Here is a 25,275-nt window from a genome sequence, read left to right as displayed (position 1 = left end):
TTTTGAATGAACTGCAAAAGCATTTTGAATTAACACATTTTATTCTTCCCACAGTCCTTCACTGCGGGTGTCTTTTATTTTACTTTATCGTTTCCATCACCAGCGGATTACGTTTAATCACCAAAGACTTCCTCAAATCCAGACTTACTAACACCAACATGGCAAAGGGGCTAAAACAGGAAACCCCAGGAAACCCGGAGGCTGGCAGGTAACAACCACGCGCCTCGCGTCTCGCGCCTTTTAAGGGCTCAGCGGGAGCCAGATCGCCGATCTCTCAGCGTTTCACCAATGACCGTGCCTTCCACAGCTTACCCCGCCCCTCGCCATGCTCTTAGCCAATCACTGAGAAGCTAGCTTCTTCCTCCACACCCCCGACTCCCCACCGAACCCCCACGCCGTGCGACATCCAAAGCCTTCGGACCTCGCTGGCGCACCACGCGCGGCTGCTGCCGATTTTATTTTTAGATTTCGTTAGAGCAGCCCCGCCCTGAGGCTGTCTCCCCGCCACCCCCAATGGGAGACGGAGTTTCCGTCGCGTCATCGCGCGGGCGGACGGGAGTGGCCCAATCAGAGCTCTGGGAGAACTGGCGTAATTAAAAATCGGCGGAAGACGGTGGGAGGGTCATGACGCAGCGAGTTTCAGTCGTGACTTTTCCCGAGGCTTCTCAGCGCCCCTTCTTTTCCCCTTTAAAGTAAAACGTCGTCCGACCCACCTCCGCGCGTTTCGGGGGCGGGGGCGGCCGCCGCGGCCGGCAGGGCGAAGCTGACGCGGACCACGGAGGGACGGGCGGCGGCGGCGGTCACGTGGGCGTGTTTGGGGGCGGGGCCGCGCGGCGGTTCCGGGCGGTTGGGCGCGCGAGCGAGGAGCGGAGGCAGCCGCGCCCGCCCGCCCCGCCCCTGGATGCCGCTCTGCCCCGGCGCGGCCGCCGCCGATCGCAACACAGGAGTCGCCGCCGCCGCCGCGGTTCATGTGGTTGGCCCGGGGCTGAGGAGGCCGCCAAGATGCCGCAGTCCAAGTCCCGGAAGATCGCGATCCTGGGCTACCGGTCTGTGGGTGAGTGACGGCGCGGCGCGGCCTCCTAGCGCCCGGCCCGGCCTCGCCTGGGCGCCGGGACTCGGCGGGCCCGGCCAAGTTTGGGGCCGGCGCGGCCATGTGGCGGCCGCGCGTTTCGTAACCAGCCGCCCGCCGCCGCCATATCCATTTTGAGCGGAGGCGGCAGTGAGGCCGGGCCCCGCGGGGCGGCGGGGCGCGCGGAGGACGCGGCAGGGAGGCCGCGGACGTCAGGGAGTGGGGTTCGGCCGAGCCCGGGGTGGCGCCGGCGGGGTCCGCTGCCGCCCGAACCGCCGCAGCCTCCCGCAGGGGTAGGGATCGCACCTGTCTCCCCGCCTCTGCGCGGCGCGCGGTCGTGATCGCTGCTCGCAGCCTTTCCGCCCCAAAGTGAATCAAGTCCGTGGGATTTTAACAAAGGAAACGGCACCTCGGGGTTTTCTGTCCGTGTTGAAGTTCACATTCTAAAGAAAACCGGGGACGTTTTGCTGCCGAGGGCAAGTTTCCTACCGAACCCTAAACGCAGCCGTCTTCGGAAGCCCCGCATGCTGCCTGCGGAGGAGGAGGGCAGGGACAAATACGTGTCTGCTCTCTCCGTGTCCTATTTTTCTTCTGAGAAAAATAAGGTCAGGTGCTTGTGACCATGCTGTTGAAGTGATTCAAAAGTTTGTTGTTGTTGTTTCCCCCCAAGAGGTTGACATGTATTTGAAACTTACTGGCAGTCGCCTCTTTGCGGAACCGGGGTGATCTGTGATGGGGTGCGGGGTGGACAGGATGCCCCCCCCCAAAAAAAAAAAAAAAGAGAGAGAAAGCAGAACCGTTGAACTTAACCGTGTTTCAGAGTGAGGCCTTATGACAACCAGAAGCCTGGAGAATTTTGTTTTCGTGTTGTTTTTAAGAAGTAACTGTCTAAGGAAAATGTGCCCGTGGCCGTAGTGGGAGGAAGGAAGTGAAAGCGAGGGTTTAGAACCAACGGTGGTCGCAGGAGGAGGTCCCCGCTGCCATAGGAAAGCTTGTAACTGCCTACAGTTCCTTGGAAGGACTCCCCGACTCCACTTTCTGTTCTGCTTCCTCCCCCCATTTTCCACCGCCCGTGCCAGGGTCTGTGCTCTTTGACCGAGAGGAGCTGCAGCTTGCTTACTCATCCTTTTGTCGTGCTTCCTCCGAGTGCTGGCGCGAGCGATCAGAGGCACTTGTTCGAGATAGGAGGCTCCAGAGCCACAGGGGCACCTCTTGTAAGGTGCAGTGTCAAGTCATGAGCTTATGTGGGGAAGATAGGTGACCGCCCCAACAGCTGCCGCCCAGAGTACCGAGCGTCCAAGTGAGGCTTTTAGGGTGGCTCACAGTCCACTCCCCAAATGCCCATATGGAACCCGCCTTTCAGCCCTTATTGGCAGCGGGAATCACCAGCCCTTGCTTATCTGTACTATTTCCTCTGCCTTTTGAAGAACGGGACTGTGACATAGCCTGGCTCTTAAGTGAGCCCTATCTAAACACATAAGCAGTGCCCGCTAATTGAAGCTAGCAGTCTCTGAATAATCAGGTTACAGGTGACGTGTACCTGGGCTCCCTGATTTCAACTCAGAAGATGCCCCAAAGATCCAGACTGACTTACCCCCTTGAAATTCTTGAGATGATTCTGGGCTTCAGTGAGCAAGTCTACTGTTTTATCACTTTTGCTGAAGAAGTTCCTTATGTTCAATTGAAATCCTTCTGTTTTGTCTTCCTTCTAGTCATCCCTCTCCTAAATACCCAGATGTGACAGGTCACTTCACAAACATTTAGTGTGAACTGCTGTTTGTTAAATACTCTTCTTGGTAGCCTCCCATGGGACACAGATTAAGTTCTAGTCCCTATTTTCTATGCCCTCAATATAGTAACCTCTTCCATTTTCTCCATATTTACTTTCAAGGGTAGTGATGAGTGAAGTAAAGGTATTTTGGAGAGGTTAAATTACTCCCAGTCTTTGTATTTGATTTTTGAGTTCTTGACCTTTGTTATGAACCAGGACACTTTGTGGTTTGTGGGGTCTTCTGTTTTGTTTTGCCAGCATCAAAAAGGAAGTAATTAATTCCCTGATTCCATGTACTAGCCACTCTTGGGAGAATGATTCAGTATTCAGACTCCAAGAGTTTACTGGCATGTCTGCTTGCAGATGGTGCTGTACTAGAGAAATTGGAGTATTGTGTTTCTAAATTGTGTTATTTTGTATTGTTAAGCTGTTGTGTCATTTTGATGGGGTAGAGTGGTAGAAAAAAGCACAACTAGAAACCATACTTTTCTCAGAATGTTCTCTTGATTAAATATCTTATGCCATTTTGACTAGTGAATACTTACCATGCCACAGACTTTATTTTTAAATTTTGCCTTCAGATAAAACTACTAAATGTTACGACTTTTAAACACTGATGAAATTATCAGTAAGGAAAAGACAGTTCTCAGATAATTTATACGACTCATTTTCGCCCTGAAGTACTTTTCCTGTTGTTTACAGTGTTAAGCGTTTAAGGACACGTCACCTATAACGCAGGCTGGCTTTCAGGGAGTGCTTTGTGCTCATTGTTTCAGCCGTGGACAAGCGTCCCAGCTCCCTTACACCCATTGTTTCTAACACAAACAAGTAGTCCCAGGGTAGGAGGTAACGCAACTGAATCAAGTTAAAGCTGTAGTGTCAGGTAACTATCTTCAAATAAAATCTGGTGCATCTTTCACTGGAATTTTCTAGAGAGGCTTTGATAATCTAGTTTGCCATCAGAGCATAATCCAAAGGTGGTTTGCCATATGTAAGCCTCTGAGGTTAACCAGAGGGGATCACAGGAGTGTGAACAATCATGCGAGAAAATGAAACCACTCTGTTTTATAAAAGGCAATTTAGCAAAAAATAACTCCAAGTGTTACCTTCTCAGATGTTTTAGGTAATAGGGAAGATGCTTCCTTTGATTTGTATACTTCACAAGAAAAGATAGCATCAAATGTGTTCCAAATAGAGTACAAGCCAATTGTGTTCTCGTTTACTGTCTTTTAAAATTATCCCTTTTGGACACATTTCACTGAAATATTTTAAGGTAAAACATGTATAAAATCTGTTAGTATGTGAAATTGTATGTTCAAGTGCTTAATAACATTTTGAGGTTGTGTATGGGGGGTTGGTAGTCATGCAGTGGTCACTTTGCATTGAAGCTTGAAATTTTTTTATACTTTTTTTTTTTTTTAATCCTCACCCGAGGATATTTTTCCATTGATTTTAGAGAGGGGAAAAAATATCAATGTGAAACACATCGATTGGTTGCCTCCTGCACGTGCCCTGAGCCTGCAACCAAGGTATGTGCCCTTGACTGGAATTGAACCCAGCTCCCTTCAGTCCGCAGGCCCAACACTCTATCCACTGAGTCAAACCAGCTAGGGCTATACTTTAAAATATGTGTGTGTGTATTTTATCACAAATGAGAATATACTTTAAAATATATTTATTTCAGAGAGGGAGAGAGAGAGAGATAGAAACATCAGTGATGAGAAAAAAATCATTGATCAGCTGCCTCCTGCATGCCCCCTACTGGGGAGCGACCCACAATCCGGGCAGGAGGTCTAACATGACCTCCTGGTTCATAGGTCAACACTCAACCACTGAGCCACGCTGGCTGTTAACTTTTTTTAAATCATTCATTGTTCTGTACAAGAGAATAACCAGAGTTTGCATTTGTGGTTATCACTTTCAGTACTGAATGTTTCTAAATGTCCATGTAGGATATACTCATCCATACTTACCCTCATCACCCCAGAGAGAAACTGCCCATTAGCAGTCACTCCCTATCCTCCCTTCCCCTCAGCCCCTGGCATCCACTTTCTGTTTCTATGAATTTACCTTTTTATTACCAAATAATATTCCATTGTTTGAATATAACACATTTTATTTCTACATTCGTCAACTGATGGACACGTAAGTTGTTTCTACATTTTGGCTATTATGAATAATGTTGTTATGAACATTCCTGTACAAATTTTTGTCTTAAGTGTTGAAGTGTATGTTTTTATTTATCTTGGATATATTTCTGGGAGTGAAATTTCTGGAACATAGAGTAACTTTATGTTTAACATTTTGAGGAACTGTCAAATTGTTTTCCAAATCAGCTGTGCCGTTTTTATATTCCCATCAACAATTGACATTGCTTTCAGTTTCTCCACATCCTCACCAATCACCAACACTTGTTATTGTCTGTTTTCTTTATTCTAGCCATCTTTATGGGAACAGAGTGGTATCATACATGATTTGCAAATAATTTTCATTCTGTGGATGGAAACTTTTTGCTTCCTTTGAAGCTTTATCCAGGGCCGTGTGGACTTAATACTGCGGTTTCTCCTCAGTGTTTTATATTTTAGCTCTTACATTTGAGTTTATGATATATTCAGAGTTAATTTTTGCATATGATAGGACAGTGGTCGGCAGACTGCGGCCTGCGAGCCACATGCGGCTCTTTGACCCCTTGAGTGTGGCTCTTCCACAAAATACCACGTGTGGGCGCGCACGTACAGTGCAATTGAAACTTCGTGGTCCATGTGCAGAAGTCGGTTTTCGGCTCTCAAAAGAAATTTAAATCGTTGTACTGTTGATATTTGGCTCTGTTGACTAATGAGTTTGCCGACCACTGTGATAGGAAATAGAGGTACAACTTCATTCTTTTGCATGTGGGCATCAAGTTGTCCCAACCCCCCCCCCCCCTTTTTTTTCCCAGCCCCTTTTTTTAAAAGACTATTCTTCCCTCATTGAATTGTCTTGACATCCTTGTCAAAAACTAAGTGACCAGAAATGTGAGGGGAAATTTATTTCTGGACTCCATTCCTCTGATCTATATGTATGTCCATATGCCAGTATCACACTGTCTTGATTACTGTAGTGTTGTAGTAAGTTTCAAAATAGGGATGAGTGAGTCTTCTAACTTTATTCTTTTTCAAGATTGTTTTGGCTCTTCTGAGTCCCTTGCATTTCCATCAGTTTCTATGAAAAAAAAGCAACTGGGGTTTTGATAGGGTGTTTTACAGTTTTGCAAGTATCTTTAAATGTCTGGTTTAAAAAACAGCTGATAAGGCGTTGGTGGTATAGTGGTGAGCATAGCTGCCTTCCATAAAAAACAGCTGATTCTCATCTTCTCTGAGTTCATTTCATTGCAATGTGATACTCTGATGAAGTATATGAAGGGAGTCCAGCCTGCACAGCTACATAATTGGGAAAAGGGGGTGTATTTTAGTAGCTTTTTCAGGTAATTGTGGATATTCTTTGACAACCCACCAAAACTTTATAGGTGGTAGTTTCTTAAAGGTTAGTTGTAGTGTGCAATATGAAATCATATGGATGAAGTTTCTGCCTTGTTACATTGGACTCTATTGGGTTGTTTTGCACTTTGAATGGGTCTTCTGCCCATGCCTGATTTTGTTACATCATTGGTCATTTGGGAAATATTGGTCCACTGTTTTGTAGATCCTTCTACATTTTGATACATTTCAATATGTAAATACTTTTAAAAGTCACATTTAATATCATTACCAGTCTCAGAAAAATCTAGATATTGGGAAGCTGTTAAGCTCACCGTGAGTGATGCAAGTTTTCCAAACCTAATTTCCTCTTGAAAGATGGAATTTAATTGTTGGCAAAGTGCTAGCAGTTTTACTTGGAGTGACAGTCTCATTTCTTTCATTTTCAAGAAAATGTCTGCCAAGTACCCACATTTGAAATAATGATCGTTTTTTGGTCAGTCTTGAAAGGAAAAATGGTGTTCCATGAGTAAAGTGGCTATTTCAGATCACTTCACAACCAATTGCTTCGCTTGGAGACAGCCATCACACTTCAGTATGCTCCATGCATATATCCTATTTTGTCATGCAGAATACTAAAAGGACATTCTCTTAAGGGTCAAGATTTAATAAAAGTAATAATTTTACTGCTTCCTCAAGAACATGTTAAGTGAAAATGGTTGGGTTTTTTTAAATGTGGGTACATGGTAGCCAAGAATATGGTGACTTTCTACAGCTTGCTCCCACTGTCCTGATTTGTGCTGAGGGGTACCAAGCTAATGGTATTACCCACCATTGGTTTTGCACCATTACTGCAAATATGAAAATAGTTTAAAAGGCAGATAATATCGTAGCATTTTTATGAAAATAGCTTTGACCTCATGAGTTCCTTGAAAAGGTTTCCACCCCACGGAGGTTTGCAGGCTGCACTTTGAGAACCATTAAACTGTGGTGTTCAGAATCTTGCTAGACTGCTCACTGTTGTGCAGAGTTGAATCAAGACCAGCTGCATCCTAGCTGCTGTGGTGACTGCTGAGGAGCCTTCCCAGGAGGCCCTGCAGCATCCTGAGGCAAGGATGGGGCATGAGAGACAAGGATGGGAGGGGACAGGAAGAACTTGGCCTGCCTGCGTCCAACAGAAGGAAGCGGGGGTGGCTCGAGCATAATGAGGTGGGAGTAGGAAATTAAGTTGGAAAGGTAGTCAGTAGCTGGATTTTGCAGGGCCTGGCAGGAACGTTAGGGAGTCATTCCTTCTGAGCAGTAAGCAGGGAGTTGCTAAAGCCTGAGGAGAGTTATGATATCTCAGTACTGGTTGACTTGGCCTCTGATTGTGGTGCAATTTGGGGTGTGTTGTTTTTTGACCTGGTAAGAGTGAGGCTCCCCCAAAATAATAAAAATCACTGAGAATAGCAGTGTACCCAAGACCTGTATACTAATACTGACATGGTTCAAATACAGGTAATAGGGTGAAAGTAAAAACAGCCACCTCTACCTGCGATGATGCAATTAAAACGTTCACCACTTTCCTTAGTTTAGGTCTACAGTATTAGTGATTTTAATATTGTTCATGAGTAGACTGTACTTATTTATAGGGCTAAACCGAAACTGAACTTGGACATGATTGTACAAGTTAAAGCATTATGAAGTCTTTAGTGATCACACTTAAGGGGACCTTTATTCTTGTTTCTAGTTTTATCCTGAAGTACCAAATTAAATCTTAACAGTTGCTAGAGAAATCGCTGTCTTAAACCAATAACTGTCAGAATACAGACTGCTGGGTACCTTCAACAGGAAGTGTTTGATTTAGAAATACAATTTAGTAGATCAAAACACAGAGGTCCTGGAATACGACTTTATTTTATTTTTTTGTGTGTAAAAATACTACTTTAGTATTTTGATATTTCTAAATGTATATTGGGCTTCTGATAAAAAAGAGTTCCATGGAGGACGTTGGTATGTGAAGTCTAAATTGATGTTGGTTTAGCACAGACGTTCAAGGATCCTTGTGTAGGGCTCTGTGGACAAGTAGAAGTAGGCAATTTAAGGATCTCAACAAAGTTCACTCCTACCTGTCCTTGGTTGGTGGTGTAACTGTAATATAATTGAGTTCCCTTACCTCCCCGCCACCCTTCCCCCATTTCTCTTGTGCTTACTTACTTGAAGAAAGCCTGAGGTAGGGGTGGAATTTCTAAACAAATTTGTGTTTGCAAGATTAAAAGTACTAATGGTGATGGCAGGGTAAATAATTTGTGAACATGGAAATAAAGATACTGGCTTTTACAGTTAATATAGTTTTCTGAAATGGAAATGCTTTTGTAACACTGGTATGTCTTAGATATAAGTGCATCTGGCTGATCACTTACTTTTCTTCAAATCTCAATCACATTTGGAATTTATTTTAAAGAGAATATTTTAAAATATAGGTTCTCTTTATTCTTGTTCATGACTTGTATGAGTTACTGGATAAAACATATGGCGAAATTCAGCCATGGCTTAACATCAAGATGGAGAGGATTCAGAATGACCTTGGCATACTGGAGACACTCCCTGGCGTGAGCGGAAGTGGAACACACTATGGACTTTCTGCTCTGTCTGCTGGGAAGTAACTAGATGTGGGATGGTGAATTTCTGACCTGGTTTGTGTGGCTTGGAGTATACCAGGGGGCAGGAGTGGCTGACAACATCTCTGAGCTCGATTCTGGAGGGCAGGAGGACCACAAAAATGCAAGCCCTGAAATTAAAGCCTAGTGTTTACATTTCAGAAGAAACCTCCTGTGTGTATACAGGCCGAGAGAGACCTGGATTCCGTTTCTGAACATTTTAGCTGGCCGTGCTCTCGCTGTGAATTCTGAGCCGCTGGTACACCTTCTCTGCAGTCTGGGTGGCATGTGTTGAAGACCAGTGTCAACTTAGAGTCATGGTTCTTCACTTGCCGTTCATGAGCTTCCCTGAGGTGTGCATATTTCCAGGGGAAGAGTCAAGGGCTTTTATCATCCATCTTCTGTTCAGAGGATTTCAGTCCCCAAAAGACTGAATTTCTAAAATGACTGTTTGAAGAGAACAGTGTGTGACTTAAGTGTCACATGTAATTCAAATAGGTGTCCATCACTGTGTACCAGGCCCTACACTAGTCACAAAAGCTAGGGCCATCCTGATCTCTGCCCTCAGGGAGCCTCAATCTAGTAATGATATTGGCGGGTGTTTTAAAGTACTTACTGGACTCTGTGAGGTAAGTACCATTATTATGCCTATTTTGCAGAGCAGGAAACTGAGCTACAGAAAGGTTAAATGATTTGGCCTAGGTCAGTTATTAAGTGGCAGAGCTAGGATTTGAATTTGAGCAGTGGTTCCAGAACCAACACTAAATAATAACACAAATTACTATTTAAAAACAATTGGAATAAATGCTTAGAGAAATAATTCAAGGGAGAGCTAACATAACCATGGGTGGGGCGGAAGAATTGTCCCTAGCAAGCTGTCATTAAAGCTGGAGTTGGCCGGGTAGAGGGTGGGAAGAATGGGGGCAGGAGAAGGGCAGGGCCTTCCAGTAGAAAGGAACAGCATGTGCAGACCTCCTAGGGTTGAGAAAGAGCTTGGCACTCAGGAGAAGTAAAGGGAAGGCCGGGTGTTGACTGGTGAATGAGGAGAAGAGTAAGATGTGAATGGCAAGGAGATCACGTGGGACTAATCTGTATGCCAATTGTCTACCAAGAACAGCCTTGTGGCCCTGTTGGAAGTTTTAGACTTTTCCTAGAAACGTGGAAAGTCACTGAAGGGTTGTAAGCAGCAATAAGGTGATTTGTCTATACCAGGCTTGGCAAATGTTTTCTTTAAAAGGCCAGATGGTAAATTTATGTCAGGCTTTGTAGGCCACATGGCCTCTTATGCAACTACTCCCTCTGCCTTTTGTAGCACACAGCAGTTACAGACAGTATATAAACAAATGGACGTGGCTGTGTGCCAATAAAACTTTATTTATGGCCGAAACTGGTTTGGCTCAGTGGATAGAGCGTCGGTCTGCGGACTGAAGGGTCCCAGGTTCGATTCCGGTGAAGGGCATGTACCTTGGTTGTGGGCGCATCCCCAGTGGGGGGGGGGGGGGGTGTGCAGGAGGCAGCTGATCGATGTTTCTCTTTCATCGATGTTTCTAACTCTCTATCTCTCTCCCTTCCTCTCTGTAAAAAATCAATAAAATATATATTTTTTTAAAAAGATCTATCCCTTTAAAAAAAACTTTATTTATGGACACTAACATTTGAATTTCATCTAATTTTTACATGGTATGACATATTATTGATTCTTTTCAGCTATTTAAAGATGTAAAAACCAGCCCTGGGTGGTGGTGTTCGGTGGTTAGAGTGTAAGCCCGTGCCAGAAGGTTGCGGGTTGCAGGTCAAGGGCACATACCTGGGGTACTGGTTCACTCCCTGCCCCCATCAGGGCGTGTGCTGGAGGCAACCAGTCAGTGTGTCTTGAGACATCTATCTGGGGTTTTTTCTCTCTCCTCTTCCCTCCCTCCTTTCCACTCTCTGAAAAGCGATAGAATATATATCCTCAAGTGAGGATTAACACAATAAAATTAAAATAAAAACGTAAAAACCATTCTTATTCATAGCTCATAGGCTGAGCAAATTTGGCCCCTGGTCTGTAGTTTGCTTCTCCTGTTTTATATCCTCAACAGGATCCCTCCCACTGCTCTGTGTCAGGGATGAAGGCGGTCTGGAATGGAAGTGGGAAGACAGCCATCAAGGTCTATTGATGAAGTTCACCATCAAGGTCTCATGGACAGCCCAGCAGTGTGGCTCAGTGTTTGAGTGTGGACCTATAAACCAGGAGGTCGCTTTTCGATTTCCGGTCAGGGCATGTGCCCAGGTTGTGGGCTCAATCCCCAGTGTGGCATGTGCAAGAGGCAGCCAATCAATGATTCTCTGTCATCATTGATGTTTCTGTCTCTCTCTCCCTCCCTCTCCCCTCCTCTCGGAAATCAATAAAAATATATTTTTTAAAGGTGTCATGGACTAGTGGAGTGCTGGTGAGATGAAGAGGAGACAGATTTGAGATGCTCTTTAATATGTTAAAGATTGTTAATTAGAGGAAGAATCAAACTTTGATGTGGACGATGATGAGGATAACATTCGGTGGTTAACATTAGTGCCTGAGTGGGTCATGGTGCCACTGGCTAAAATGAGAAATGGTAGAAAAGAACCAGGATTTGATGATGGTCTACCTACCAGTCCACACACTTGCCTTGTCTTTTCGATGGTCTGGAGACTGGTGGCTGCTCCTGCAACTGGGGTTCTGGGGTGTGCTGCTCCTGGGTCCTCATGTTGCCTGAGGATCTGCCCCAACATACCCTCATACTGCAGGGTTGTTGCCTTGGCAGCAAAGGAGGTTGCAAAACCTACTTGGCCGCACACTGCTCACTGTGCCGCGGAGGGTGCTGAGGATTCCTGACTGACTACGGGATGTTTCCATTTTCCTGCTGGGGGAAGGGGAAGTTGAGCTCCATGTCTAAATTTGGGCTCCATGTCTAAATTTGCATAATTGCTACCAAAATGTGTGAATATATTTAATGAAATAAATTGTTTTCTTACTCTGACCATGTTTCTGAATGAGCATTATCCTAAAAAATTGGACAAAATGAACATACCTTCTATTTCTTAGACCTCTGTGGAAGTCTTTCTCGTAGGCAGCTGTGTTTATACAAGTAGGATGTTCCTATTCCTTCAACTATGGTATTGAGCAGCATTGTCCAATAGAAATAGAATGCAGGCCACATGTGGAATTTAAAGTTTTCTAGTAGCCACATTAAACAAGTAAAAAGAAAGAGGTGAAAATAATTTAATATAATTTAGCCCAATATGTCCAAAATATTATTTCAATATGTAATGAATATTGATATTTTTATATTGTTTATGCTAAGTTTTCAAGTCTTATGTACATTTTATACTATGACCTATCTCAGTTAGGACTGGCCACGTTTCAAGTGCTCACTGTCCACCCGTGGCTGGTGGCTGCTCGCTGGTGGACAGTGCAGGTACAGTGAGGAATGCCAGGGTTGTTAGTAAATGGACTCAGAGCAGATTTGGAAGAACTCTTGAGGAAATCCTATCTAATAAAGAGGAAATATGCTAATTGACTGTCACACCCTCAAAGATAGCAGCGCCCACAGCCACAAGATGGCAGTGCCCAGTCCCCTCAGCCCCCCAGCCGCCCAGGGCCCGCCCAAAGCGCAGGCAAGCCTCAGATGTCGGCTGCCCAGGGCCACCCGAGGCTCAGGTAACCAGGGCCAGCCGAGGCTTGTGCTGTCAGCAGTGGCAGCAGCAGAGGTGTGATGGGGCATCGCCTTCCCCTGATCGCCGGGCCGCCTCCCACCCCTGAGGGCTCCCAGACTGTGAGGGGGCAGGCCGGGCTGAGGGATCTCCCCTCCAGTGTATGAATTTTCATGCACCGGGCCTCTAGTAATCTTTATAATTATTCATGCTGATGGTGAATACGCTTTATCACTTGATTGTCCTAATTTTTTGTCATTACTAGTTTTGATCAGTCTTAAACTTTATGCTCTTTAATATGTTAAAGATTGTGTTAAAATTTGAGGATTCATCTCTTGTTTGCTTTTTTCAGCTCTTTCCCACCCTGACCCTCAACCTTCTTCCCAGTTCCCCACAAATCTAGCAAAATTTATTCTTTATTGTTGCCAAATATTTAATTTCCTGCAGTTTATCAGGTCTATCACCTCCCTTGCCTTCCAAATCGGCTTCCTCTCCAACTCTCCCTATAGAGATGAGTATCCTATTATTTTTTAAAGTTTTTTTAAAAATATGTTTTTATTGACTTCAGAGAGAGAGGAAGGGAGAAAATAGAGGGGTAGAAATATCCTTAAGAAAGAAAACACCTTCTGCTGGGGATTGAGCCCGCAGCTAGGGTATGTGCCCTGACCGGTAATCAAACCCTCAACCTCCCGGTTATGGGTCAAGTCTCAACTGCTGAGCCACACTGGCCCGGCATGAGTATCCTATTTAATCATCTTTGGCAGTTTCATGGCCTTTCCTGGCAGCACTTTTTTTTCCTTTTATTTATTTATTTATTTATCCTCACCTGAGGATATTTTTCCATTAGTTTTTAGAAAGAGTGGGAGGGGGGGGGGGGAAAGACAGAGAGAAATATTGATGTGAGAGAAACACATCGATTGGTTGTCTCTTGCATGAGCCCTGACCAGGGCCCCGGGCCGGGGAGAAGCCTGCAACCCAGGTACGTGCCCTTGAACGGAATCAAACCTGGGACCCTGGGTCTGCAGGCCAACATTCTGTCCACTGAGCCAAACCGGCTAGGGCACTTTTTTCCTTTTAATATAATAACCTTGACAGTTAATAATTTTTTTTTATTTCTGTAACATCTATTTTCATGTTATAAACTTACCTCTCGTGTTCTCAGGGGGATATATCTGGAAGCATAGTGCTTGGTAGTGATAGTAAGCACCCAGTGAGTATTTGAGTAATAATTTTATCAACAAGTTTTACTTGGTTAGTCTCTGTCTTGTCTTTGTCATAATAATTGCACCTTGGTTTTCGTATGTTTTGTTGTTTTTTCTCTCCTAGCATCTATTTAAAAATTGGGAAGGGGGTGTGAGAAAGAATAAGATGATGTCAACCCTGCTTCACTCATAGGCACAAGTGAGATAATTCACGCGAAACTGTTTTTGTAAACTCTTAAAACAATGTCTCGCTTGTAGGTTGTGGTGAACAATTAAAATTTGAATTACCTGCTTCACATGTCCTCATCTGACCCTGTATGTGGTGGAAATTCAGGGTGGTCTGTATATTAGAAGCCTAGGGGGCACCGTTGGAGAACACACAGGAACTCCTATGCACCTCCTTTTAAATCAGAATGCTGAGATGAGTGTATTCTTTTTTTTTTTTTTGAAAGGCTTCTTTGGTGACTGATGTATATACATATGTGTGTATAACACCGCCCCTCACGGAAGCTGAAACCCCGATGCTGTTGTCGGCAGCATTACACATTTTTACTGAAATGGATGCAGCACTTGGCAAGCATTAATCGTCATTGCTGTCATGTATGGGACACATTGGTAAACCTTCGTGCAGCTCTGGCTCTTCATCAGTGATGATATATTCAGGGAGCAGTCCACTTAGAACCCAGGTGATTCTGTAGTCTCTCTGCTGTTTGCAAACCTGGTCCATTTATTGATGTGTGTTCTGTGGTGGCTCCCAGAGAAGCACCTTCCTGCACTGGTGCCAGCCCTGTGGCACTCCTGGACTGCAGCATGCTGCAGGCTCATGCCAATGCCAGGTTGTGCTCCATACAAGCCATTAGCTTCTGCTTTTGTGTTGTCTGGAGCCTCCAGTGACATGCTGGAGGGCCTGGGAGAGGACACTGGGAAGGGAGAAGGTGCAGCTGGCCCACCTGAGTCTAGCCCTGGCCACTACCAGCCAAGACCGCCACGAGTGACTACGAGACCAGCAGAGGACCCAGTCGAGCGCAGTCTTAACTGTAGACTCGTAAACAGATGAAGAGGATGCTGGTCTCAGCTTCAGCCACTGAGTGTGGGGCAGTTTGTTACACAGCAGTGGAGAAATTGGCACTAGTTTTCTACTTGGGGAGGGGCTATATTTTTATACTTATTGATTTTTGTATTTTGCTGCTGAAGTAGTTGTTAGTATATGTCATTTTCTTATATTTCAGATTACTAGGTATAATTATTAAAATGCATTTTACTCCTAAGCAGCTTATATTTGTCTTACAAGCATTACTAATAATGTTTATTGAGGACTTATTACATACTAGATATTCTGCATGTATTTTCGTTTAATTTTCACAGCCATCTATAAAGTAGATGCTGTTATTATCTCCATCTTCCAAATGAGGAAACAAACTCAGGAAAACTGCCTGCACTCACATAGCTAATCATCACCGTCCTATTCTGCTTAGTAAAAAATTATGTCTTGTTTTTCTTTTTTATACTTTTTTATTGAGGTATAATTTACATGTAGTGAGCTTGACTTTTCACATGAATACATTTCTTCCTGTTAAGATGAATGCGTTTCTCTGTTAAGAATGCCTCTAGCTGGCATTTGGGTGTACTGCACTGACATATTTTGCAGAATCACCCATGGAATAGGACTTCAGTCAGTGTTTATGGACTCAAGGTGATCTGTGTTGATCATGATTTGGGGAAAGCTTTATCGACTTTGGGATGCAGTACTGGAATTTAATAGCCATTTGTTGAACACATTATAAGTTGTATTCTAATTTTAATTGTGTACTCTCATCAACCCCTGCTCCCCCCACCCCCCCGCAAAGCTGCCATCAGCAGATGACGTGTTTTAGAATAAATGGAGTCTTAGAAATGGGAAAAAAATGATTATTACGTGGTGAACACTTTTTGCCCTGTAAAGATTACCACAATTCTATTATTTCCTTGAAATGTATATTGGTCTATATTTTATGTAAAATAGTGGGAACTTATTTCAACAGATTTACCTAGGTTTTTTAAACATTTCTTTAGAATGTTTGTGAAAGAACTTTTTCAAATTCACTTGATTCTGTTTAGTCTTTTTTCATAAGTTTTTAAAAATAGAAGTGATGCCTTCAATAATCTCTTTGGAAATGCTTAACTATTTTTTTAAAGTCTTCGCCAGACCTTTAGAAAATCAGTTTCACCTATTCCAATGATTTTGATGGGTGTTTTCTCGTATAACAGTTCTTCATGTAGTGGGGAACCTAGTATTGCCAGTTTCCTCTTTGCGCTGACTTCCTCTGTCTTCCTATCTCTATCCCTTGTATCATTTGGGTTTTTCATCAGCCTTCATCTGGCCTCAGTCCAGGGTCCTCTATGGGGAGCTTGCATGGTTCCTGGTAGGGAATCGGTGACTGGATCATGTCCCAATTGCCACCCTTTCCCAAACACAAAAACATGGCCCCAGTGGTCAGCAGCTTCCTTTAAGTTTCTGCATTGGCATCTTATGGTGGTTACTCAAGTCCGTTATGAGGGCATACCTGATGCCTAGTTCTTTTACAAAGACCTAAGTTTCTTGAGGAATTTTATGTCTAGATTCTGTCAATTAAGAGTGAATGTGGGGTCAAGTGTTATGATTAAAGCAGTGATGACTCCTAGAGAGAAGACTCCTATTTCTGTAAAATATAAATTTATCAAATAGAGGAATGATGTTCATAAAAAGACATTAAATATTTCAGTTTTATTGTAATACAGATTAATATTGTAATCAATTAGGTTCTTAGATTACAAATTAATTTAACTCACACTTCTTAAACAGTAAGGAAAGTTACTTACACACATAAGTGGAAGACTAGTGGTTGACTGAGTGGTCAGTCAATTCAAGAACAGAGGTTCTTGGCTCAGCTGGTGTTGCTCAGTGGTTGAGCATCAACCTATGAACCAGGAGATCATGGTTCAATTCCTGGTTAGAGCACATGCCCAGGTTGTGGGCCAATCCCCAGTAAGAGGTGTATAGGAGGCAGCCAGTTGATGATTCTCTCTCATCAATGTTTCTTTTTTTAAATATATTTTTACTAGAGGCCCAGTGCACAAAATTCATGCACGGGGGAGGGGGGGTTCCTCAGCCTGGCCTGCACCCTCTCCAATCCAGGACCCCTCAGGGGATGTCCGACTCACAATCCAGGACCACTGGCTCCTAACCACTCACCTGCCTGCCTAATGACCCCAACTGCCCTCCCCTGCCAGCCGATCGCCACTAACTGCCTCTTCCTCTGCCCCCACCACCATGGCTTTGTCCGGAAGGAAGTGGGACATCCAGAAGATGGCCGGTCGACCCATTCTAATTAGCATATTACCCTTTTATTAGTATAGATTGATTTCAGAGGGAGGGAGAGAGAGAACCATCAATGATGAAAGAGAATCATTGAATGGCTGCCTCCTGCATGCTCCCTACTGGGGATCAAGCCTGTAACTCGGGCATGTGCCCTTGACTGGACTCGAACCCAGGCCCTTGAGTCCACAAGCCAATGCTCTACCCATTGAGCCAAACGGGCTAGGACTCTCATCGATGTTCCAATCTCTCCCTCCCCCTTCCTCTCTGAAATCAATCCTATATAATAAAAGGCTAATATGCAAATGTCATGATGCCCTCATGCTGTAACGACCAATCAGCAGGAGGCTGCGTACGCAGGGACTTGACGCTGTGTCCCCACCTGGCGCCAGCTGGGGACATAAGGCTGCATCCTCGCCCGGCGCTGGCCGAGGATGTGACTCATTCCCTTTTAATGTGCACAAATTTCGTGCACTGGGCCACTAATAAAAATATATTTAATAAATATATATTTTTAAAAAGAACAGAGGTTCTTTCATCTCTTTATTTAGCCATCCTTGACCTTGGCTTTAATAAGGTAGTGGCTGCACCTTGTACTAGTTTAGTCAGAACTACTGGGGTGAGACCCAGGCTGTAGTTTTTGGAATTTTCTAGGTGATAACAGAGTGCAGCTAAATTTGAGAACCCGCACTCTAAACTGGAGAACTTGGTTTGGAGATCAGCATCACTGGGGAGCTTGGTAGAAATGGGAAGTCCCACATCCTCTACTTGCCTGACATTTTCCTTGAAGGCTCCTTAAACCAGGGTCTACACACTTTTCAGGTGTTACTGTCCAATTACTACAGGCCACACAGGTCAAATGTGTCTCCATAGGTGTGTTTAACTTGGGTTAGTAGACTGGAGCTTTTAAGTGACTGAGATCATTTCTGTAGAGTGCACTTATGGTCAAGCGTGGACACCCAACAACTGCAGCACCCAACAAGAGCTATTTTTAGTGCAGAGAGAAAAGTGGGAACGGAAGTCGGTATACCAACTTGGACTTGAAAGCTATTTAAGTATTTCAGAGGCACTGTGAACAAAGCACATGGAATGGGGTAAACCAATGGAGAAACCAAGAATGTGTTCGTAACTATTTCAGGAGGGAGGAGGGTTTAGGGGAAGACCAGGAGGGAATGGGATCTTGAGGACAAGGGGCTAGAGCAGCTTTTGTGGGAAGAAGAGTGTGCTGACCTTTTCCTTTGATACGTGGGCAAATGTAAAGAGGACCAGGCCGAAGGAGGAGCTGCAAGGCACAACCCATTCAACAATTGTAATTGTTCACATTGACTGATCTGGGAAGTAGAGGTGGTCACAGCAGGTGACCTGAGGTTAGGCATTACCCCTTATTCATGGCTATATTCTAGTACCTGGTCCATAACAAGTGTTACTTTAAGTGCTTATGGTCTGAGCTGCTGGGAGGAACTGGAGGATTTGGGAGCAGCCTGGAGGCTGGAGAAGTTAGGGTGATCTGTTCAATTTGAACTTTTGCCAGAGGGCAGTGGTTCTTAAACTGTAGTGTGCAGCGGAATGGGTAGGGGATTAATATTCCCATCCTGTAGGTTTGGGTGGGACTCAAGAATTTGTAGTAAGTTACCCTGTGACGCTGCTAGGAAACTTGGCTGTTGTAGGAGAAAAGGAAGCACAGAGAGGGTTCCTGAGATGACAGGACGTGGTGGGGGTGCAGGCATACACCATAGCTTAAGAGCGGTCTCGCCCTAGCTGGTTTGGCTCAGTGGATAGAGCGTCGGCCTGTGGACTCAAGGGTCCCAGGTTCGATTCCGGTCAAGAGCATGTACCTTGGTTGCAGGCACATACCCAGTAGGGAATGTGCAGGAGGCAGCTCATCAATGTTTCTCTCTCATCGATGTTTCTAGCTCTCTATCCCTCTCCTTTCCTCCCTGTAAAAAGTCAATAAAATATATTTTTTTTAAAAGAAGAAAAAAAAGAGTGGTCTCTAACCCACATAGTTGTAGGACTTGCCTGCAGCTGAGTCCAATAGGCTCAAAGCAAGTGATAAAATCACACAGTTTATTGGAGGGCCTAGGCCCTAGGGAATGGAAATGGGAAGAAAGGCTAGTGGGCAGTGATTGATCTTGGGCTTCAACTGATAGGGAAGGAAATGGTGGAGATTGGAGATTCGGGGTATAATCATTTAGAGTAGTATATTCCTAGCCTTTTTCACTGTGGCCTGTAGTAAGAAATACATTTTACTTTGCCCCGCAATCACGAATGTGAGTATAACTGATCCAAAGTTTCATAACACCTTTCTTATTTACATTCCACTCTGGTGTTCCTGTTTCTTTGAAAACGGTGCTGATCGTAGCACAGTATGTGGATTTCGTGACCTGTTGGGAAAACATCGCTTCCAGGGATGGTCGGATTAGAGTCAGAAAGTGAGGCACTGGCAGAATGCTGCCCTGCTTACTGATCGGTGCGTGTAGATATGGGAGGTGGAGTCACCGGTGGTCACCACGCGATGGTGTGCTCCTGAGGTGGGTCACTGAATTGGCATGGAGACAGTTTTTGGTGGCAAGACCAGTGAGCTTTGAAGCTAAACTGTTAGGACAGCTTGTGCACATGGACATCAAAGTTCTGTAAGCTGATGGGAGGAAATTGAAGTGAAAGTGAAAGCAGTCCTTGGAATGGGTTGTGTCCCAGATAGACCATGTGGTCCTCGTGGACCCTTCTGCCCAGTGACTTGATAAACTAGTCGCTAGATTGAAACCCTCTCCTCTCTGTTATATCCTATGGTTCCAGAGAGTGTGGGTTTCAGGGGGAAGGAAAGTAATGTACAAGTGGTTGGGGCTTTTTAGGAGAATAAGCATGAAAACTAGTTCAGAATTCATCTGAAAACAATTAAGTGTTTTGTGTAAACAGTACCTGTTTTGCAGTGGTCATGAAGTACGAGATTTAGTTGACAACCTTGAAAATACATCTTCTGTAATGAAAATATTGGGTGGAAAAATGTTCTGTGCCATATTGTCATTGTGAAATACACTGAATGCATAATAATCTGGCCACTCAGTGTGTGTGTGTGTGTGTGTGTGTGTGTATTAGAGGCCCAGTGCATAAATTCGTGCATGGGTGGGGTCCGGCCAGCCTGGCCAGGAGGAGGGGACGTGATGGGCGGTTGGCCAGCCTGCCTGCTGGTCAAACTCCTGGTCGAGGGGACAATTTGCATATTAGCCTTTTATTATATAGGCTATGCACTGAGTGGCCAGATTATTATGCGTTCAGAGATCATAATAATCTGGCAACTCGGTGTATATGTTACTGTGCAGTTTTTACCTGGTAAAAGTTTAGGTGAGACTTTTTTTTTAATTGTTTTTATGATTTTTTAAAGTTAAGGTGGTTTTTAGTTTTGAGAAAGAGTATTAGAAAGTTATTGTGGGATACTGGGTTACATTATTTTCAAATCTTGCATAATGTGTTATCAAATTAGAAGACTTGTCTCTGTGTTGATACACACATCCAGGTATGTGCTGCTTTTCAGTTTACTTCAGCTCACGCCTGTATTGTTATCATTTAGCATTTCTCCAAGAGTTGGTCACAGGAGTTTGAGATTCTCCCCAGGGTATACAAACCTATGAGCCTCTGAGAGCTTGATCGGTGCTAAAACATCTTTGGGAAATAATTAGTGTTCCAGAATGTGAATTTGACAAGGACAAAGGCCCAAATAGATGTAGGAGGTTATTATGAGGAAAAATATAAAAGGTGATCAAGTAAATAATATAATTTGCTGTAGGTCAACAAGGCCTTTTGTAGCTGCAAGCAAACTGCATTGGAAAACTTGGACAAAGGAGCCAAATTACTGCTCTAGATAAGGACGTCCCTTAAAGCCAGAAATTATTAGAACCAGGACTGAGAACACTATGAGCAGTGGGATTCATTTACTAAGATTAATTATCAGTTAGTGCTGACTTGAAGATTTCAACACTGGTTGCCTAATAATTCTGCTTTTAATGGAAACAGCAGAAAACAGCTGTCATGTCAGCAAATGTAGCCTACCTGTCCCTTCTTAATTTAAATAATTAATGATCTCCCCATAGGGGAGAGTCCAGTGGAGGAGAGACCCAAGGAAGACTTAGCTTTTCTTCAGTCCCACTTCTGGATGAATTAGCGCTTTCTCCCAGGCCCGACTGATTGAGAAATCCAGCTGCTCCCTGAGGACTGGGGTTTCCGATCTGGTGTCCCAGTTACTCAGGAAGAGTTTGCTGTCATCCTCCATTTGATTCAGGTGGATTACATTGTCTGCTTTTGCCAGAATGATTGCTTATGTTTTCAAGTTAAATGTGAAGTTAGCCAGGCAAATACTCTGTGCCCTCTGTGGTATAAATGAGGAACTCTTCTTTAGATATGAGCCAATAATTGTATTTTTTAAATGTGGTCCACTTGTTAGCTGTAATGCTGTCTTGTTTAGTGTATAGGATTTTCTTTTCAATTTGGTTGTGGCTTCCTAAATTTCCTGTGCTAACTCCTGAGGCTATCCTCCCTTCCCCTCACCCCTGCAGGTGAGACTCACCTGGTGCCAGTGCGGAGAGCTGTCTAATCCAGTGTTTCTTACTGGTTTTCCTCCACTTTGGGGGAGTTTATCACATACATCATACTTAACCCCTTTCTTTACTGGTTTTAGTCCAGTTCTGCTTCAAAAAAAGTTTTTAAAAATCCCTTTCTTTTTAGCTTTGTAACTCTTGACCACTTATCTTTAAGGGGAAAAAAATCTTTCTTCGCTTCTTTCCATTTGTAAGACAAAAAAACAAGAACAAAACCCCCAGAGTGTCTGGAAGTATTCTTAAGAAGCCCTAAAGAAGGTCTTTTCTTTCTTCCTAATTAAACATATTTTGCTTCAAGCAATAGCATTCGATATAAGAATATTCTTATTCTTTAAATTTTTTCAGCTTTGCTCACATAAAAGTGTTTTTTTATTCTATTTTCATTACATAAAAGCTGTTCTATATCTTGAGCTAAATGCCTCTTTATGAGCTAGCTTATATAACAGTCTTTTGAGCACAATTCTTTTGAAATGCATGCAATTCCTGGACAACTACTGTATCCGGTATCACAGGCAGGCCCGTGTTTGGGGACCAATAAGTACTAGACAGTTGTTTCTTAATTTCTTTTGAACTGTTTCCTAGTCACATTTATAAAATTGAGATCTTTTATAGTATCTGAATGTATGAGAGTGCCCTTTGGAGTGTCTGCAGGGTGTGCAAAGACTAATTAATGAAGGTACTTTCAGATAACTTCAAGCACTAAAAGAAATAAAACAGGATGGGACGATAGAGTGGCGTCAGGGAGTTGGCATCACCTTAGATGGGGTAGTTTTAGCGATGGCCTCTCTGAAGAAGGGACATTTGAGTGCGGACCAGAATAATGACAAAAGTGAGTCAGACTTTCAGAGATCTGGGGACTGTAGAACAAAGGCGCTAAGGCTAGTAGGAACTTGGCAGGGACAGAAGAATGTGACTGGAGCCTGGGAGGGCCCCTGGGGGGGTGGTAGCCGTTGAGGTTAGGGAGGTGGGCAAGCAGGCCCTCTCCCCCATTGTGTGTGGGTCATGGTTCCAAGTTGGGAATTCATTCTAACCACAGTTAGGATTTTAAGCAGAGAAGTAATGTGTGATTTTCCAAAGCGCTTGTAGGCTGCCTTGTGGTGAGTGGTTTCAATTGTCAGTAATTCTGGAGACACCGTGAACTTTGTTTAGCTGCTTGGGAGGAGTAAATAACAAGCCTGCCAACTTGGGGATTTTCTAGTTGTCTCCCAGGAGCTCCCACTTTTAAACCAGCTTATCTATTGATAAATTTCTAAGTATAAGAGGACTGACTGCCTTTGGTGTGAAAACCTCATGCCCCCTGTGAACTCCTCTCTGTGGTTTCGGGAAGGCAGGCAGACAAGAAACTCCAGGAGTCCTGCCCTCCCTGGCTCTCCCTGCAGGTCCTCCCTGCAGGTCCTGAGATGGAAGTTGATTCGGCAGCATGTCTAAGGGTGGACCTGAGAAGGAAGGATTTGGGATGGAATTAGGGAGGAACCACTCCCTGCTTCCTGCTGATAAAATAGTCTGGACTGTTTCTTTCCAGGGGGCCCTGCTCTGATGTCCTCCAGTAGAAATTTTAGATGACACGTAGCCGTGAGAACATAGGGCTCAGTTATCACAGTGTTTTGGTGAGTCCAGAACATTTCTGAACTGACTCTGTGTGCAGGACACTGGTAGGCCTTTGACACTGGATGATAGACACAGGGTCTCTACCTTCACCAAGTATTAAAACTAAAAACTTTCATTATTTTTTCAGCTTACCCTCTACACCAGCTGTATGTGGGAAAAAAAAACAAACTAATCATGTTTTACTCATTGCCATATTAAAATTAATAGCCAGATTTAAGGACACCAAAGGAGATCAGCTTAGCTTACACCTTATTTAAGAGTTGTTTACCTTTAACAGAATATGCAGTGTGCTTGTTGGTCAGTATACACTGAATGGCCAGATTATTATGATCTCTGAAAGCATAATAATCTGGCCACTCAGAGTGTGTGTGTGTGTGTGTGTGTGTGTGTGTGTGTGTGTGTGTGTGTGTTAGAGGCCCGGTGCATGAATTCGTGCATGGGTGGGGTCCAGCCAGCCTGGCCAGGGGGAGGGGACATGGGCGGTTGGCCGGTCTGCCTGCTGGTCAAACTCCTGGTCGAGGGGACAATTTGCATATTAGCCTTTTATTATATAGGATATACACTGAGTGGCCAGATTATTATGCATTCAGAGACCATAATAATCTGGCCACTCAGTGTATTTGTTAATGTCACAAAAGCATTTAATTCATAATAGTTTATTTGCTTAAATTTCTGTCATATTTTCACAAATTATGAGGTTGCCTAAATGCTAATTAAAGGAACATTTTCTGATCTGAATACCTTCAGTTTCTTCATCTGTTACAGTGGTGGGTGTTTTGTAAAATATTAGAATTACAAATTTTTTGCCTTGATAATGCCAACGCATTCTTAGCTGTCACTTTCTTTTACAGGGAAATCCTCGTTGACAATTCAGTTTGTTGAAGGCCAATTTGTTGACTCCTACGACCCAACCATAGAGAACAGTAAGTATTGTTTTCAAGGATTTATAAACTGAGGAGCCTGCCTTCTGCATACAAACAGCCATTGTGTGTTTGGAGGCTTTGATGGAAGGGTATTCCGTTAGACTTATAGATCACCAACTAGGGTCCAAAAAAATGCTTCCAAAAACTTGACCCACTTTACAGCGAGTGATTTTTTTATCCCACATCCAGATCCTGCCATCTAGAAATTGTTACTCATCTCCATAAGAATCAGAGTCCTATATCAGAACCCTGTATGCTAGATTCTGCTTTAGGAAGATGGAGAAACTGCTTCTTTTTTCCCTTTTTCTTTCTCTTAACAGTAGCCCTCTTTAGGGGTTGGGTTCTAAGCTGGAGAAGAAAGATGCAAACACTATGAGTTCCTTGTACCTTACTCTTGTGGAAGTCCCAGCTGCCCGACCCTTCCAGTCCTGGCTACTTAGGGAAGGAAGTCTGGGAGAAGTGAGCTAGCTGTTCTGGGGTTGGACAGAGCAGTCGCAGCGTTAGAACAGAACCTGCTGGCCTGTCAGGCCGTGTGCAGCAAAAGCACTGAAGACCAGAGCCAGCCACGACCTTTACCTGGTCCAGTTTCAATCCATGGTTTCAGAATCTCCCTGAAGGATTCTAGGACCTTGAGCCAAATCTTGATTCTGGGGATCACAGAGGAGAATCTGAGGCACTTCGTCCGGGGAAGTTGCTTGTTAGAAGCTAGTCTGGTTTCAGGCCATCTTAGAACCCCAGCTCGCCTGGAACCAGCCTTCTCAGATTATTGACAGCAGGGCTTACCTGGGACTTGTCACCAGGAACTTGCAGATTTAAAAATGGGGTCCAACAAAACCTGATTGGCATATTAGACAGGCAGCCTGCCTAATAGCCAGGCTCACCAGCTTTAACAGCTAGATTCGTAGACTTCACCTGCCCAAAGCTTGCAAGAGAGACTTAAAAAGAGGCTCTCAACGGGGGTTGACAAATTTGGACCAAATTGCCTATGAGCTAAGAATGGTTTTTACATT

The 25,275-nt window shown here is 44.0% G+C and overlaps 1 protein-coding gene across 1 annotated transcript in view; it reads left to right on the top strand.

The window, feature by feature from the left end:
• The first annotated feature begins 621 nt into the window (after positions 1-621).
• The window catches only part of RHEB (Ras homolog, mTORC1 binding), a 41,838-nt gene continuing 17,184 nt past the window's right edge, over positions 622-25,275 (top strand). The window contains exons 1-2 of the mRNA XM_079786356.1: positions 622-1,054; positions 24,194-24,265. Of these exons, the coding sequence (XP_079642482.1) occupies positions 1,003-1,054; positions 24,194-24,265 (124 nt within the window). The 5' untranslated portion in view covers positions 622-1,002. The remainder of the gene's footprint in view (positions 1,055-24,193; positions 24,266-25,275) is intronic.

This window comes from Cnephaeus nilssonii (assembly GCF_951640355.1).
Source record: "Cnephaeus nilssonii genome assembly, chromosome: 12".
In the NCBI taxonomy this organism is placed as follows: domain Eukaryota; kingdom Metazoa; phylum Chordata; class Mammalia; order Chiroptera; family Vespertilionidae; genus Cnephaeus; species Cnephaeus nilssonii.
The sequence above is the reverse complement of the archived record's forward strand: the minus strand, read 5'-3'. Positions and strand labels throughout refer to the sequence as shown.